The sequence below is a fragment of the Xyrauchen texanus genome, chromosome 3, assembly GCF_025860055.1.
Source record: "Xyrauchen texanus isolate HMW12.3.18 chromosome 3, RBS_HiC_50CHRs, whole genome shotgun sequence".
Classification (NCBI taxonomy): Eukaryota; Metazoa; Chordata; class Actinopteri; order Cypriniformes; family Catostomidae; genus Xyrauchen; species Xyrauchen texanus.
Genome location: NC_068278.1, coordinates 23,490,629 through 23,508,925, shown reverse-complemented (window position 1 = coordinate 23,508,925; position 18,297 = coordinate 23,490,629). Strand labels below are relative to the sequence as shown.

The following is an 18,297-nucleotide window of genomic DNA, read 5'->3' as shown; positions in this document are numbered from 1 at the left end:
GAATAGCTAGAGGGTGGTTGGGCGACAGCTGGAGGATGTGGTAACGCAGGCAGCTCAGCGAGACAAGACCTCATACGATTAGCCACCCGGACAGAAAGTAATATAAAGCGCTCTAGACCCATTGCATCATCAAAGGAGGAGAGATGTAGTCGCAGCCGCGGTTCCAACCCCAAGCGGTAAATGGTGAGGAATGACGACTCATTCCATCCGCTGGAGGCTGCGAGTGTGCGAAATTTCAGGGCGTAATCGTTGATGGAACTCCTTCCCTGACGGAGATGATACAGTTGTTCACCTTGCGAAGTATCCCCTGCAGGGAAACCAAAAACTTCCCGGAAGTGTCGGGTGAAGCTGTCAAAGGATTGGGTTACGGGGCTATTGGAGTCCCAGAGAGGTTGGGCCCATTGTAGTGCTTGTCCTGTTAGTAGAGAGATGATGAATGCAACCTTAGAGCGTTCGGTGGAGAAACGATGTGGCTGCATCTCTATCGTTAACGAGCACTGGATCAGAAAACCACTGCAGTACCCCACCACTCCTGAATAGGGCGCTGGATTGGCGATGGGTGTCGAGGAATGACCCGGAGAAGGAATAGCGGAAGTGCCGGTGGATAATGGAGGAGCGGAGGGATCCAAGTTGCGAGTTAGCGCTTGCCGAAGAGCATCTACGAGGGTTTGAATGGGATCGGGTCCTGCCGGGTTCATGATTGTTGGTGGTCTGGTCTTCTGTAACAGAACCACAGACTCGAAGATAGTGTTAAACCCAGAGGTGTAGTTTATTGAGGGATTAAGGGGAGCTGGTGAACCTGAGTGCACACTGCAGTGGAATGGAGTGGAGATCACGGGAACTTGATGAAGGAGCGATGAAGTGAGGAGCTTGAACACACCAGAGTGTTAGAGAGGAGAACTGCGTGGAAAGTAGCTGGGATGAAGGAGCGTGGGGCTCTGGACGAAGACCAAGAAACGTCTAGGAGTGGAAGCCGGTAAGTGAGTCTATGTTCAACGTGTGAGACCAGACAAAGAGTGAATGGAGAGTGGAGCTTATATTGCGTGAGGCAGATTGATGTGGGAACAGGTTTCAGGTGCAGGTGATTAGTACTCTGGAGAGAGGGAACGTGGAGTGTAAGAGCTGGGAGTGTCAGGCGGAACTGTTACAAATATACCCCTAATAATATATAATATACAGTATACATTATACACAAAATAAGATAAGACTGTATACAACTAAAAATACACAGTGAGTGATCAAGAGTTCAAAAGTCTGATCGTTTAGAGGAAATACTGATTCAGGCAAAATATCAGTGTCTGTATTACTAGATCTCAGTGCTGCCTTTGACACTGTTGACCAAAACATTCTCCTAGACTGACCGGAAAACTGGGTAGGGCTCTCTAATACGGTACATATCTAGATGGGAGGGGTTACTATGTGAACATAGGTAACTATGAATCTGAGTGGACATCCAGTCCACGGAGTACCACAAGGCTCAATTTACACCACTCCTGTTCCTTATAAAAAGCTACACTTTAATGCTGCTCTGATTTAGCGCTTTGGGAACATCTTTAGGAGTGACCAGCTGTGAATATGTGTCCCCTCAACAGGAAGTGTCAAAATTGATACCCATCTCAGAGAACCTGGCAGCGTGGAAGCTACTGCCGGGTGTTTCTATGTGGGTCCTGAGAACAGTAGGAAAAGGCTACAGAACTGCAAAATCTCTTGGTCAAAGGGGCCATAGAACATGTTCCCCTTCCAGAGAGAGATTCAGGTTACTACAGCAGATACTTCCTGGTTCCCAAGAAGGATGGGGGGTTGCATACGATTTTAGACCTTTGAGGCTTGAATTGCTCAGTCAGGCATTCAAGTTCTAGATGCTAACCATTAAGACAGTAGTGTCTCAAATCCAACATCATGATTGGTTGGTCACGATCGATCTCATGGATGCATACTTTCATATAGAAATTCTGCCACAACACAAAAAGTTCCTGAGGTTCGCTTTCGGGGGAGAAGCTTTCCAATATCGGGTTCTTCCATTCGGCCTAGCCTTATCACCCCACACATTCAAAAAGTGCATGGATGCAGCATTGGCTCCTTTGCGACTCTGGGGCATCCGCATTCTGAATTATATAGATGACTGGCTGATACTAAAAAATTGTATCACAGTCAATTTTTAACACAGTCACAAGAACTGGTATTACAGCACAGGATATCAACTTATCTCATCTGATTTCTCTGGGTTTGAGGCTCAAAGTCAAGAAAAGCATCCTCTCTCCCACTCAGAAAACGACCTATCTGGGGATTGTATGGAATTCGATCATAATGCACAATTGTCTCCCGCTCGAATTGAGTCCGTTCAGAACACCCTGAGCAAAGGTTCCTTACTTTGGGTCCCACTCTAGGTGCGTCTTGCCTTCGCAAGCTGCTAACGACAGACGCCTCCCTGACGGGCTGGTGAGAAATCTTAAGTGGTTGTTCAGCTCAAGGGGAATGGGAGGGTCGTCAGCTTGATTGGCACATCAACTGTCTCGAGTTGATGGCTGTATTTCTGGCCCTGAAGTACTTCCTCCAGTATCTGAGAGGCTGCCGTCTTGGTGCGGGTGGACAACACAGCGGTAGTCTCTTACATAAACCATCAAGGAGGTCTACGGTGGCGCATCTATATATAGCCCCTGTACCGGCACATCCTGATGATGTCACCGGCGGAGCCTCTAAATTCTAGTCAATTTCATTCACAGCTGGTCACTCCTAAAGACGTTCCCAAAGCGCTAAATCAGCGAAGCATCTTGTTTCCGCTTTTTCAGTGAACAGGGGTTACAGTTAAGTAACCCGAGATGTTCAACCTGTATACTCTCACTAGGCCAAATTATGAAAAAGAACCAAATTGTGTACCATAGCTATGCAGATGACACACAGATTTACCTAGCCCTATCACCAAATAACTACAGCCCCATAGACTCTCTGTGCCAGTGCATTAATGAAATTAATAATTGGAAGTGCAGAAACTTCCTTCAGTTAAAGAACAAGACAGATGTCATTGTATTTGGGAACAAAGGTGAAATTCCCAAGGTGAATACATACCTTGTCTCCAAGGGTCTAAAGACACAAAATTCAAGTAAGGAATCTTGGTGTCATTTTGGAGTCAGACCTTAGTTTCAATAGGCACATCAAAGCAATAAATTAATCAGCCAACTATCATCTAAAAATATAGTGATAATTATATGTTTTGTATCAAGTCACAACTTGGAGAAACTTGTTCATGTGTCCATTACCAGTAGGGTGGACTACTGCAATGGACTCCTCACCGGCCTTCCCAAAAAGACCATTAGACACCTGCAGCTCATTCAGAATGCTTCCAGGATTCTCACCCCAATCAAAAAATCTGAGCATATTACTCCAGTCCTCATGTATTTACACTGGCTTCCAGTTACATTTAGAATTTTAAAGTAATATTACTTGTTTACAAAGCACTCAATGGCTTACCACCTAAATACACTGCTGATATGCTTGTTAAATATAAACCTAACATACCCCAGATAATTAGGATTAAGTCAGTTAAAAATTCCAAGGGTTCACTTAAAAACAAGGTAAACAGCATTGAGCTATTATGCAACCCGCCACTGGACCCAGCTACCAGAAGAGGTCAGGTGTGCTCCAACAGTAGCCACATACAAGTTCAGACTAAAACCACATATTTTTAGCTGTGCACTTATTCACCGAACACTGTGCTGCACTTACTGATTATAGTATCATTTTATTTCTGTATTCTTTCTTTTTTATTCATTTTAATATTTTTTTTTAATGTATTTTATTACTTTGTATTCTTATTACTTGTTCTTAATTGGTTTTAATATTTATTTTATCTTCATAATTTTTATGTAAAGCACTTTGAATTTCCATTGTGTTTGAAATGTGCTATATACAGTATATGAACTTGACTTGCCTTGCCTTGCTTTGCCTTGCCATTTCTCCTGCATTGAACACTTTGACTACGATAACTTTAAGATAAGATTGTTTGCTTACCATCTAATCTACCCAGATCCTGACATGTGGCCTAAAGACTTAGGAGATGATCAACGTTATTCGCTTCACCAGTGAGGGCTCGTAATTATTTGCCTCATCTGTGTATATATATATATCATTAGTTTAGGTTTAATAAGGAATACGGTTTATTATTATTCACAAGATATACAGTTGGAGACACAATGTGTCTGCTGATAAGGCACGCTTCCATATAGTCACATTATTCTTTGAATGTCCTTGCTTCAATTTAGAATACTTAATTATCAAATCATGATGAATAACAAAAAAACAAAATAAACTATTGCCAACTATTGGCACAGATTTCTGCCAATAGCAACAGTTCCAAAAAGTAATTATCGGCACATATTAATCGGTAAAACCAATATATTGGTCTACCGCTAATATATATATATATATATATATATATATATATATATATATATGTATATATTCACTGATCAGCCGCAACATTAAAACTATCTGCCAAAAACTGAGTAGGTCCCCTTCGTGCCACCAAAACAGCACCAACCTGGATCTCAAAATAGCATTCTGAGATGCTATTCATCTCACCACAATTTTACAGAACGGTTAAAATCTCTCATCAACAAAGCATTTCCATCCACAGAACTGCCACTTACTGGATGTTTTTTTTTTTTTGCTTTTGGCAACATTCTGAGTAAATTCTAGAGACTGTTGTGCGTGAAAATCCCATGAGATCAGCAGTTACAGAAATACTCAAACTAGCCCATCTGGCACCAACAATCATCCATGTGATTATCTAATCAGCCAATCATGTGGCAGCAGTGCAGTGCAGTGCATAAAATCAGGCAGATACGGGTCAGGAGCTTAACTTAATGTTCACATAAACCATCAGAATGGGGGAAAAAACTGTGATCTCAGTGATTTGGATTGTGGTATGATGGTTGGGTGCCAGATAGGCTGGTTTGAGTATTTCTGTAACTTAATTAATCGTGTCAATTAATCATGTCCCCGAACTGTAATAAGGAAGATTTCTAAGCAATTCAAGCTTGAAGTACCACCTGTTTTCTCCAGTGGGCAGTAATCAAAACTTCAGCTGTACAGGCAACATGCAGCTTATACAGAGAACAAACCAAGGCTTCAGAAGACAGCACAACATGCGTTATTGCATAAAAAATATTTTTTTCTTCATTGCTTCATTTAGCACGAATGTAGGGATCTCAAGATGTGTTTTTCACTGCTTTTGTAAGAAATACTAATTCGATAACACTAAAGGTGAATTCATGAATTCATGAATTAATCATACCCATTAGTGTAAAAAGCATTTCATACTCATTCCACTGAAAATCGTTTGAATCTTTGCTACAAGAGTGAAGTTTGTTTTAGTTTTTATTTCTCTGATACAAACATAGCTAATTTAAAGGTTGAAATCAGTTACATGCTGTGTCTCTAAAGAAAATAACATGTTTATTTTCAAAAGGAAATATTATAAGAAAGATTAACATGTCAACCTACACATGTTCTACAGACATTTTTCTTCTAGAGTATGAGATGAATGTTATGCTGCTGTTAACTTGCTTATGAAACATTTCTCTATTCTGAACTGTAAATGATGAGCCTTTAAAAAAGGCCACAATTAATGTGAAGACTTAAAATGATTTCCATGAAGTCAAAGCCAAACATTATCATCAACAGCAGGAGCACGCAGCTCCCGAGTAGTGAGTAGAAGCCACCTCTTTCCATTGGAGTTTAAATGCACAACACAGAAGATTGCAATAATGTTTCCTGAACTACAAAAATGGTGCTCAGGCAAAAGGCAGGGCATTTAAAAAGGAGGGCTTTTAGCAAGTCAGTGCCTGATGGAGAGGTCATAATATTGGCCAGTGAACTCAGGCCCACCTTTATTTATACAATGGCATACTAACATTCAATGCATTTACCTACTCCATCACTCAAACTCCCCTGGAGGGGAAATAAAGTGTATTATTCATTCAACACACTCTTCCATTGCAACTACACTAATAAGGGCCCAGTGGGCTACGATTAATGTTCTCTAGCTGCATATTACATGTACACATCAGATCCATATTTGAACAAAGAATGAAGAAAAGAAAAGCATGGCAAAGGCATTAATAAATGAAAGAAAATGGTGCTGATTCAATGAGGCAAAATTAATAGGAGCTGATATTCAGATTGTGTTTTAACTTCTGAATTTTTATTCTCACTGGGTGTCAACTCTCATTTGGCCAATCATATATCTGCATTTTACCTGAGGATAAAGGTACAGTGAGCACAGAGGTGTGTAGTGAAACATTTTTATACTCAATTTTTATTTTTGCTTATTTGTTCCAGTACTGTCTATTTGGCTTGATTCCACTTCAGAGTCCATATAGTAAAAAAGACATGCGGTGACAATCACTCAACCACAACCACAAAAACAAAAATCTGCTTCCCATTTTACTCTTGCTCTCAAAATTGGTAAGACTATAAAATGCAAATCATTTTTGATAAGGATGATGTAATAGGGATAAATGCACATGAGTGGGAATAAATGATTAACCATATAATAGAGCTGTTGATCTCATTTAATCTATGTAATTACATCAAACATTTAACATGCTATTAAACTGATAGCCTGGGGATCTGGATTGCAGATCTGTATTCAATCTATCTGCTCCTGTGATCAAAAAGAGATGGACTGTCAAAGCACATTTAAAGGAATAGTTCACCCCAAAATGAAAATTAATACATCATAAACCAACCCTCGTTTGTAATTGTTCCAATTACTTTTTTTATTTTTTTATCTGTGGAACACAGGAAGACATTTTTACTGGTGACCCATTTTCCATGCAATTACAATGCATGGGAAATGGGTCTTTCAATCTTAAAAAAAAAAAAAAAAAACAATCCTAAAAAGATCCTTTTAGCAACTTAGGTAAATTTCATTATTTTGATGTCTTTTGAATGTCTTTTGATGTCATGAACACTTTCCCTTTATTTTAAGTCCGATTTGAGCATCATTTTGTGGTGTTCTGTAGAATCTGGGGGCTTTTATGCTAATCGCTGCTCCAGTAGCGGATCCTGGCATAGGCAATATAGGGCGCATACGGTAGCAACACTCTCTAGGGCATCATGATCGTATAATATATATTATAAATTATATTATTATAATTGTATAAATGTATATACTACATTACTAAAGCTAGGAAATAGCTTTAAACGGCGTTAAATGAACAATTTCAGAATTAAGGCTCATCGCAGCTGAGAAACAAAACAGACTGATTGATTACAGAACTCAATTTGCTTACATCTTACCGGAGTTTCCACATTCTATACATATGCATTTTTATAACCATTCTCAGTTTTTCCAATTTTTTTACATTTACTTGTTCATTGAACTGTTGTGTATAAGCAATATCACACTCGATGTAGGGCCATATCACACTCTTGCTCATGTGATATTGCTTAAAAAATACATAGTTAGCTATAATATAGTCAGATATTTATAAGAATGAAAAATATATATATATATATTATTATAATCATTTGTAAACATTTATCTGCCTTCTCTCAAACTCCTTGGCTCCTCAATAACACACCATTTATCTCCCTCATTGTGACTGGTCAGCACTCACTCAAGCCCACTAATCTCTGTGAGCAGAGCTGCTTTGAAGAGCGCTCAGACTCTTTATTCATGCCTCACTGTTTTATCTGGTTCCATGCTTTGGATAAAACAGGTCTCCCCTCTTCTCATGCCCACCTGTTTCACTCACATCAGAAGAATACATGCAGATCTGTTGCTCTCTGTCACCATAAACCAGTGGTAGTCAACCCTGTTCCTGGAGAGCTACCTTCCTGCAAAGTTTAGATCCAACCCTAATCAAATACATCTAAACTAGCTAATGAAGGTCTTCAGGATTACTTGAAAATTACAGCAGGAATGTTGAAGCAGAGGTCTGCAGGAAGGTACTGTTGCTCTCTAGGAGAAGGTTTGGATACCCCTGTCATAGACATTTCCTCTGTTTGTTCTCTCATGACAGTGTTCATTTTCTTGTACTAACAGTTGCATGTTACATTTAAATGTATGCATTAGGCAGATGCTTTTATCCAAAGCGACTTCCAGAGCCCTTATTGCAGGGACAATCCCCCCGGAGCAACCTGGAGTTAAGTGCCTTGCTCAAGGACACAATGGTGGTGGCGGTGGGGATCGAACCAGCGACCTTCTGATTACCAGTTTACCAGTTATGTGCAAAAAAAATCTGATCTGTGCTTATAGCCACTTTGTACTGGGCATAGAAGTTTTTGAGCCAGTTACCTGAGCCATAAATGACATGTGATGAATCAGTCTGGAGCAGTTCCCTCTTCTGAGAAAGAAGGTCTTTTCTCAGGGGAATTTGCCAGGGAGGGGCTGTCGCGAGGAGTACAAGGCCCGAGAACCAGGCACGGGTGGGCCAGTAGGGAGCCACAAGGGTGGCTCCTCGTCCTCCCTGACCTTGCACAGCACCTTTGCAAGAAGGCTCACTGGGAGAAATGCGTACTTGTGCAGCCCAGAGGGCCAGCTGTGTGCCAGTGTGTCTGCCCCGAGGGTAGCCTCTGTTCGGGCATACCAGAGCAGGCAGTGGGAGGTCTCTCGGGAGGCAAACAGGTCTACCTGGGCCTTGCAGAATCATTCCCAAATCAGCCGGACTGACTGGGGGTGAAGCCTCCACTCTCCACTGGGCAAGCATTGTCATGACAGCATGTCCGCTACCACATTGAGGTTGCCGGGGAAGTGAGTGGTGCACAGCAACTTGAGTCTTGGCAATTTACGGGAAATCTAACAGGATCTAACGGGAAAAACTTCTGCAGGGCAGTCAGCAACTCTAGGCAACTGATGTGCCAGCACAGCGGGCCCCTTTCCAACAGGCCGCGGCTGCGTGTCCGTTGCACACGGCACCCCAACCCAATCTGGAGGCGTTGGTTGTGACCAGGATGCGTAGGGACACCTGCAGCAAGGGCACTTCTGCCCTCAGATAGCAGAGGTCTGTCCAGGGTTTGAGTGTAATCAGACAATTCATGATTTTTCTGATTACAGGCAGGGGTGACCATCACACGGTGCGTGCCACGGCGCAATACTCGTCTCGGGACTGGAGTCTGAAGCCAGTGCTGAAGTGGCATCATATGCATCAACTCCAGCGGCGTGACCACCGCGGAGGATGCCATATGCCCTAGGAGCCTCTGGAAAAGTTTTACAGGGACCGCTGTGCCCGGCCTGAAGGTGGCGAGGCATTCCAGCACCACCTGCATATGCTCGTTGGTGAGACGTACTGACATTGAGACTGAGTCCAACTCCATGCCAAGAAAAGAGATGCTCTGAACCGGAGCGAGCTTACGCTTTTCCAGTTGACCTGAAGCCCCAAACGGCTGAGGTGCCTGAGCAACTGGTTTCTGTGAGCGTATAGTAACTCTCGGGAGTGGGCCAGAATGAGCCAGTCGTTGAGGTAATTGAGTATGCGGATGCCGGCTTCTCGGAGCGGGGCAGGAGCTGCCTCTGTGACTTTCGTGAAGACACGAGAGGACAGAGACATGCCGAAGGGGAGGACTTTGTACTGATACGCCTGGCCATCGAATGCGAACCATAGGAAGGGTCGGTGTCGAGGCAGAATTGAGACGTGGAAGTACGCGTCCTTCAGGTCTACCGCTGCGAACCAATCTAAATGCCGAACGCAAGTTAAGATGTGTTTTTGCGTGAGCATTTTGAACAGGAATTTGTGCAAAGCCCGGTTGAAAACTCGCACGTCCAAGATCGGTCGTAAACCGCCGCCTTACGATGAAGGGCTGTAGAAACCCTTCTTCATCTTCGTTGGAGGTACAGGCTCTATCGCGTCTTTGAGTAAGAGATTAGCGATTTCCGCGCGCAGGGAATTGGCATGCTCGCCGTATACTGCGGTAAAGCAGACACCCATGAAAGGGGGCGGAGGCCTGGCAAACTGAATTACTTAACCGAGTCGGATGGTCCGGGCCAGCCAGCGTGATGAGTTGGGAAGTAAGAGCCACGCATCCAAGCTCTGTGCTAGGGTCACCAAGTGGACGATTATTTTTTACGTACCCGGCGGGGCTTCGCAGTGAGGCGGAGCAGGTAGTACGGCGTCCGAGGCAAGGACGCGTCCCGAGGCTCTGGTGCTAAGAAAGGACTCAAAGCACTTACCTAGCTCCGCACTTCCGGCTCCGCACTTCCAGCACTTAATGTGGGTACCACAGCCCCATCTAGGGCTAATGAAATAAATTCAACAAAAGATTTACCGGGGGAATGGTCAAACAGAGTGGTCTGCTTACCCACTCCGGAGCTAACGTCTTGGTCCCTGGATCGACCGTCTCAGGAGCGCCTGGGAGCCTTCCGGATCCTCGAGGGGGTCTGTGAGACGGGGGGCATCTGCTTCCTATGGGGTGCTAGACGCACGTGCTGAGAGCTGGGCCCGGGTTGAGGCAGAGCAGGGCATTTCTTCGCCGCAAGAGGATGCACTTGGCGAGCAGACGGGGCATGGCCCATGGTGGCAGGTTTGCGGCGGGTCAGGATGTGTGAAATGGTCTGCTTCTTCACCACGGAGAACTGCTGGGCAAAGTCTTCGATGGTGTCGCCAAAGAGGCCGAACTGTGAGACAGGGGCGTTGAGGAAGCACTCTTTGTCGGCCTCACGCATCTCGACCAAGTTCAGCCACAGATGACGTTCCTGGACCACGAGTGTGGCCATCGCCTGCCTGAGTGACTGCGCAACAGCCCTGTCCACCTAGGGAATCGCCATGTACCCGTGGGCCGCTCTGCCGTCGATGACAATCCCCCCCATATGCCTGGGGGCGGGGTATGCAAATATTGTCTGCCTACTTCTCATTGGCCTTTTTTCATAGATCAGAGGCATATTTGGTGCTCAAGAGAGACCCCTAGTGTTGCTTCTTGGACACAATGTCAAAGTGAGAGACAGACGGGGAACCAAGTTTCTGGAATGGCATGAATTTTAATTTTTTGGTAAACTATTCTTTAAATAAAAATAACTAGACCAGGGGTGCCCACACTTTTTTGTGTGATGATCTACTTTTAAATGACCAATTCAATAAGATCTACCAACTAAAAAACACAGTTTCATTTAAAATACGAAAATGCTTGTTGGGACTACTGCATGTATCCCTATATGGAATTCATCTTCTAATTAATAAAAAAATATATAATAATGTTCAATGTTGATATCATTCAGTTTTAAAACTAAACCCAAAACACCTACAGCACAAAACATTATAATAGCCAGGGCATTTACCTTATTCTGATGACTTGCACTGAATGGAATCAGACAGTTTTGCCAATAGCATGGCAATTTCGCGCTCTGTTCTCAGAAGTCCTTGGAAGGCGCGTATGCGCAAACCTAGTTGTCATGGCAACTGAATAAACAAAACCTTGCCTGGTCGAAATGTACTCGTCAAGTGTAAGTCAGACAGAAACTAAAAGAAGGAAAGACATTATATTTAATTTTATAAAAATTTATCGAAAGTACATTTTTATTTTGTGCGATCTAGCAGCATTGCCTCTGCGATCGACGTTTTGGGCACCCCTGCACTAGACAATAAATATAGATATTACATAAAAATAACTAGACAATAAATATAGAAATTAAGTATATATATATATATATATATATATATATATATATATATATATATATATATATATACATACATACATACATACATACATACATACATGCATATGTATGAGTGAGTGTGTGTGTGTGTATGTGCAATTTATAAACTGTATGTACACATATACATGTATAATATAATGTATTATATAAAATATATATATATATATATATATATATATATATATATATATATATATATATATATATATATATAATGCTGTAGGTAATCACAGCAGTGCTGATTTAGGGCCATATAGCATGATTGCAAATGGGATGTTGCTTATATATAACAGTTCAATGAACAAATTTATAAAAAAAAAATTGGGAAAAACTGAGAACAGTAATAAAATGCATTTGTGCATGGAACTACTTTCTTACGCTACGGATCAGAATCTGCCGTTGCTGGTTCAAACAAAATGATGCATCCGACCCTTCATTAGTAATAAAAAAAATGTCACTTAAGAAATAGTATCACGGCTAGTGCTTTTTCGAACAAGTTATTGGATAAACATGGATGGATGTATGTATGTGTGTGTGTGTGTGAGAGAGAGAGAGAGAGAGAGAGAGAGAGACGGAGTGTGTGCGATCACCTGTTGCCAGATGCTCTCAGCTTTCTGGAGGTCAAAATATAAAACTACTTTCTTACACAACAGATCAGAATCTGCCATTGATGGTTCAAACCAAATGATGCATCCAAGCCTCTCAAAAACATCACTTCAGAATAGCTAGTATCACAGCTTGGGCTGTTTCTAACATAATAATGTTATTGAGAGAGAGACAGCGAGAGAGAGAGAGAGAGAGAGAGATTTTTGAGATTTTACAAAGACTTTATTAAAAACAATTGTAAAAAAAAAACAACAATCAACCAAGTGAAATCACATTAAATCAACACACTTTTGAAAAGGAGATTATTCTCTACAACAGAGCAGAGCACGTCCTTGTGACACCAACTATTGGAAAACTTTCCTAGATCATTCATCAGACTGTAGTAATTAAAATCTATTCTTAAACGTGATTTTAACATTTTAACAAATACAAAAACAGCATCATCATCTGTAGATCCTTCAACCTTATTTCGTCTACTCATATACACAGCCATCTTTGCTCTTCCCAAAATAAAATTAAAGAGTTGACACTGCTCTCTCTTTTTTTGGGAATACCTGTAGCCTAGAATAAACAGCTGCTTGGAAAAAACTACACCAAACATTTTAAAAAGATCTTCCAACATAGAGAACATTGGCACAAGACGACAACAGTCCGTAAAACAGTGAAAAACTGTCTCACGCAGCGTACAAAAGGGGCAGTCATGATTGATATCAGGATTTAAAACAGAGATAAAAGAATTAACAGCCACAGCTGTATGTAAAATTCTCCATTGCAAATCTGCGACCTTCTTCAACAACGGTTGTTTATACAGCGCTCTCCATTCAGGTCCAACACCCTCTATCAGCCCCAAGCGAGCTCTCCATGGAGTGTCAATTTTACCATTTAACTTATCTTTGTTCAAAATTTTTACGAACAATCTGAATAACAGTTTCTTATCTGCATCATGAATAAACAGACCTGAATTTTTGGTTTCTAAAAAAAAACCTGTACAGTCCTTAAAATCTGGGAGAACCTTCACCAAAGGGAAAATATCATCAACACTCTGTTGAACAGAACCATCACAATAACAATGCAACAATGTGCGTTCGGCATCTGTTAAAAACTCTTTCCACTTTTTAAGCAACAATTCAATCATGCGAATAGAATGCACCTTCAGATGAGAGGTAAGGAGTAGAGCATTGTCCATGTTTGCACCTGTAAGCTGAATTACATGTCCCAAAGTCACAACATTAGACAAACAGAACTGTTTGAGTAAACTGGGACCTAGTTAACAGGTTACACTCAAACGGGTCCCATACACAACTGGCTCTTGAACAAGCCAATAGAGTGACCTGTGATGCTCTGTCCTCTCCATTTTAAATAAATTCCAAACTTTGAGCAGTCCACGGTAGAAACTTGACAATCCACTGGTGTTGAGCTGTTTTAAGTCCATCAGAAACAGTGTTCTGTTTAGGCCCAATCCACCTAGCTGGTTCAAGATAGTACATGCCAACGGTCTCCACACTAGATCTGCGGGACCACACAGAAACCTCTGCACGAACTGGAAACGGAAAGTTGCCCCTCTACTGTTCAGATGAACTAAACCTTGTCCTCCTTCATCTTTCGGCAAAAATAAAACACTTTGTGGTGTCCAATGCAGATGATCCCAAAAGAAGTCGACAAGAAGTGCCTGAATCTTTGACAGCAGATCTGGAGGAGGATCCACACATGATAAACGATGCCATAAAGTGGAGGAAACCAAGTTGTTAATAACAAGAACTCGACCTCGATAAGACATTTTCGGTAAAATCCACTTCCATCTGGCAAAACACCCTTTAGTCTTTTCAAGAACATTATCCCAGTTTTTAAGAACAAAAATTTCATCACCCAAAAATACACCCAAATATTTAAACCCAACGGCAATTGAAACTGTTTTTCTGTCACTCCTATACAGAGAGCTTCACTTTTGCTCCAGTTTACTCTGGCTGAAGAAATTATACCATATTGAACTATAACGTTTGCTAGGATATCAATATCTTGTTGATTATCCACAATGACGACTAAATCATCTGCATATGCAGATAACATTAAAGGTATTTTACACCCTGGTAAAATCACACCTTGTAAAACAGATCTAAGTCTATGTAATAAAGGTTCAAAAGCCAAAGAATATAACATGCCAGAAAGGGCACAACCCTGTCTAATTCCCCGCTGAACCTGAAAAGGAGCGCTCAAAACACCATTGACTTTTAAAACACTCTGAACATCACAATACAAAGTCTTGAGCTTGTTGATAAAACCCGGAGTAAAACCCAAAAGCAATCATTGTTTGCCATAAATATTCGTGTTCAACACGGTCAAAAGCTTTCTCTTGATCAATAGAAACAATTCCCATTTTAAGACCAAAAAGCTTAGAAATTTCTAACAAGTCTCGAATGAGAACGATGTTATCAGAAATCAGCCGGCCAGGGATACAGTAGGTCTGATCAGGCAAAACAACTTGTTCCATCACTTTGCTAAGTCTATTCGCCAATACTTTGGAGAGTAGCTTATAATCAGTACAAAGCAAGGACACAGGCCTCCAATTTTTTATGAGCTGCAGATCACCTTTTTTGGCAGCAAGGTAAGGACTGCCCTCCTACAACTTAGAGGCAGACGTCCATTGGCTAGGCTATCTTTCAGCACTGCCAGAAGATCTTCTCCAATTATAAACCAAAAAAACTTATATAAATCAACAGGTAGACCATCTAGTCCTGGAGTTTTTCTGCTCTGCATACTCTGCAAAGCTATATACAGTTCACCCAGGACAATATCTGCTTCCAGCACCACATTACTGTCTTGTTTAACCTGGGGAAGACCAGAATAAAAACTCTGAGCCAACATCTGTTCCTCTTGGTGTTCACATTTATACAAATCACAGTAAAAACTAACAGCATGTTTACGAATATCAGCATGATCAGACAACACATGTCCAGAGTCAGACTTTAAACTGTGAATGTATCTCTTTTGACCATTTTTCTGCTCCAATCCAAAAAAAAATGAGATGGAACATCCATTTCTACTACGTTCTTAAAACGGGACCTAATAAGAGCCCCTTGTGCTGATACCCCAAGCAAGTTCGTTAACACAGACTTTTTGACCTCAAGAGCTTCAAGATAACATTGATCCTTTGTGGCCTCAGCCAAAAACTGGAGCTCCTCTACTTCAGACTCCAGAGCTTTTACTGACACAACTGTTTTGTTTGAACTTTTCCAAAGTCCCACCATTGTTGTAAAGACATAAAATCATTTTTTGTACTTTGATGGTTTTTCCAAAAAGATACAAAAACTTCTTTAAAATGTGCATCTTCAAGTAGAGCTGTATTAAAATGCCAGTAGGCACTACTGGGCTTTAAACACTTCAAAAAGACACAAATCACAACGAGTGAGTGATCAGAAAACCCAACAGGGCTAATAAAACAGTTTTTAACAACATTGAGATGATACTTAAAACAATAAAAACGGTCAAGTCTGGCCATAGACAATAAATTGTCTTTACAATGAGTCCAGGTGTATTGACATTGTTTATCATGTAACCCTCTCCACACATCCTGTAACTCATGAGTCTCTACTAACTGAATCAGACGGGTGCGAGAGGCAGGGTGAGGCTCTACATGATTTCTATCAAGTCTATTAAAACACATGTATCATATCAAAATGGAATAAAAGTAGACACAAAATAAAGAATAAATAATTAAAAAGATGTAGATCTTTTTAATTATAAATGTATAACTCCCGGTTACACCGGTTGTCGCCGCCACCAAGACAACTAACCCACTTAGAATACACCACTAACAATAAACTAAATAAAACTAAAACAACATAGAAAAAAAAAAAGAGCAAAAAGGAGAAATAAACACTCACGCAAACACCACGCTCCCAATCTCGCACCACTCACCCAACTTCCGCTCAGAGAGAGAGAGAGAGAGAGAGATGGAGCATGTGTGATCAACTGCTGATGATGCTGTAGTCTGTTAGTAAGCTTTCTGAAGATAATGTCATTTTGGTGAAATGCATCCTATTTTCTCAGTGGAAAAATAGCCGTCCAAGCGGGGGTATTCCTCCCTATGTCACGGTAGCTGGTGCACAAGAGTCTTTCACTATAGAAACCGCAATCTCCTCTGCCATTTTGAACAGTACGACCTCTCCAATGTGGAAAGTCTAGTACGAGGTAAGCACCTTGAGTTAGTGTAATTAATCAGTCTGTTGTGTCTCTCAGCTGTGAAAAGCCTTAATGCTTTAAAGCCATTTCCTAGCTTTAGTAGTGTAGTAGTAAAACGAGTGATCATGGAGCACTGTTGAATATAAACACAGCATGATGCTGACATGTCACCAACTGTCTCATATTACATGCAAAATTGGTCTTTTGCCTCCAACTGCTTGCTAAAATATGTAATGTCACAAATTAAATGTAACGAGACAGATGGCTCTTAACACATCTGCACTGCTCTAACAATTTAGTTTAGAACGGCACAAACAAAAGATACACACAGTGAGGTGTCCGAGTGCTGATGGTGTCCATCAGTACTCATGGAACATCTCTCGTCCAGTCAGATTCAAGAACCAGAACTAACAAATAAATATATATGTATATGCTAATTCAGTCTCAGCTCAGTTTACCATCCAGTTATGTCCGAATACAGATAATTTGGTAAATAATAATATGTTAATATTTTTTAATTAATTGCATATAAATAGTCTATACAGTATAGTGTGTGTGTGTGTGTGTGTGTATAATAATTATATTCTAACACTAACAAATATATATTATTGTTAGCCTATTGTAATTAAAATTAGCTTAATATAAAAACAACAGACGTCTATAATGCTGATGATGTTTGTATGAGCTAAATAATGTCTTCATGTAGATTAATGTAACATTGTCACTATCCTGGATAGTAAGGGATTGTTGGGACCAGTCAACAGCCACACGAGAACAATGTCTCAATAAATACAAATAATAATAAATAGTGACCTGATAAAATGCATGGAATTCTGTGGAGCGAATGTGTGTGTGTATTTAAAACTGAGTAACTTCATTTGATATAAGATACTGTAAGTCAAGTAAACACGTCAACAGTGACAACAGCCAACTCTTCCAAGTGAACAATCAAAATAGCAGCAATTGAGAGAGACCAGGCAATACTTCATAGGCAGAGGATTCAGGCTGTGTCAGGTTTTGATATGTTATATGCATCAACATCTTGGAGAAAAGAATAACACGGCTAGAATGATATGGCATCATGAGAGATCTTGTGAAGGTGTGAAGGAACAGGTAAGAGGAAAGAGTTCTGAAATAGACGTATTAATTTCATGCAGGGGAAGGTCAAACATGCCAAAACTGACAACAGTGGAAGGGGAAGTGAAACAAAGAGAGATACAGGTGCCAAATTAGGGGAGCACAACAATTACCATATCTAGACATATCCCACCTGATGAAGTAGGATCCTCACCATCTGCTGCTGTAGAGGGATATCAAGAATAGGAAGGAAAGGAAGGAGAGAGAGAGAAAGGGATTGTCAATCCTCTTCCATATTTCCTCATTCGTAACACTTAATCTAATTACAATTTAACAGGTCATGAACATCTGAACAGAAAACAATTAGACCAAAACAATACAGTTTTCCTGCATCCCACACATCACAAAGGCAATGTTCACATGGTAATGCGTCTATGACTGAAAACAATGTTTTCTAACAAACAGGTGTGACTCAGGTCCCACATCCACCCTAAATAATTTTCATTTGAAAACTCTGTTTTCAGCTTTCTAACACTATTGTTTTTCCAAAGTATGCCGTAATAAAAAGTGTTTTCAAAAGTCTCAGTATTGTTGAAGGAAAATGCAGGTCTACTATGTATGAGAGGCTTAAACATAGCAAAAATCAATGCGTTATCAAACGTATTAATGTGGATGGTGCTTCAAACTGTCCTATTTACTGTACACAACAAGACTGGATTGAAAAATGTCTATATAGATGGGTCAACCAAAAATTATCTTTCTAACCAAAATCTCTTTCT

General features: G+C 40.8%; 1 protein-coding gene across 2 annotated transcripts in view; it reads right to left on the bottom strand.

Moving 5' to 3' along the window:
* edil3a (EGF-like repeats and discoidin I-like domains 3a) overlaps nucleotides 1–18,297 on the bottom strand; it is a 384,265-nt gene that overhangs the window by 263,872 nt on the left and 102,096 nt on the right. Inside the window, exon 2 of one of the 2 annotated variants that reach the window (XM_052111629.1) lies at nucleotides 17,712–17,741. The exons of the other annotated variant lie outside the window; for it this stretch is intronic. Within the exon in view, the coding sequence (XP_051967589.1) occupies nucleotides 17,712–17,741 (30 nt within the window). The remainder of the gene's footprint in view (nucleotides 1–17,711; nucleotides 17,742–18,297) is intronic. 2 annotated transcript variants of the gene reach the window in all.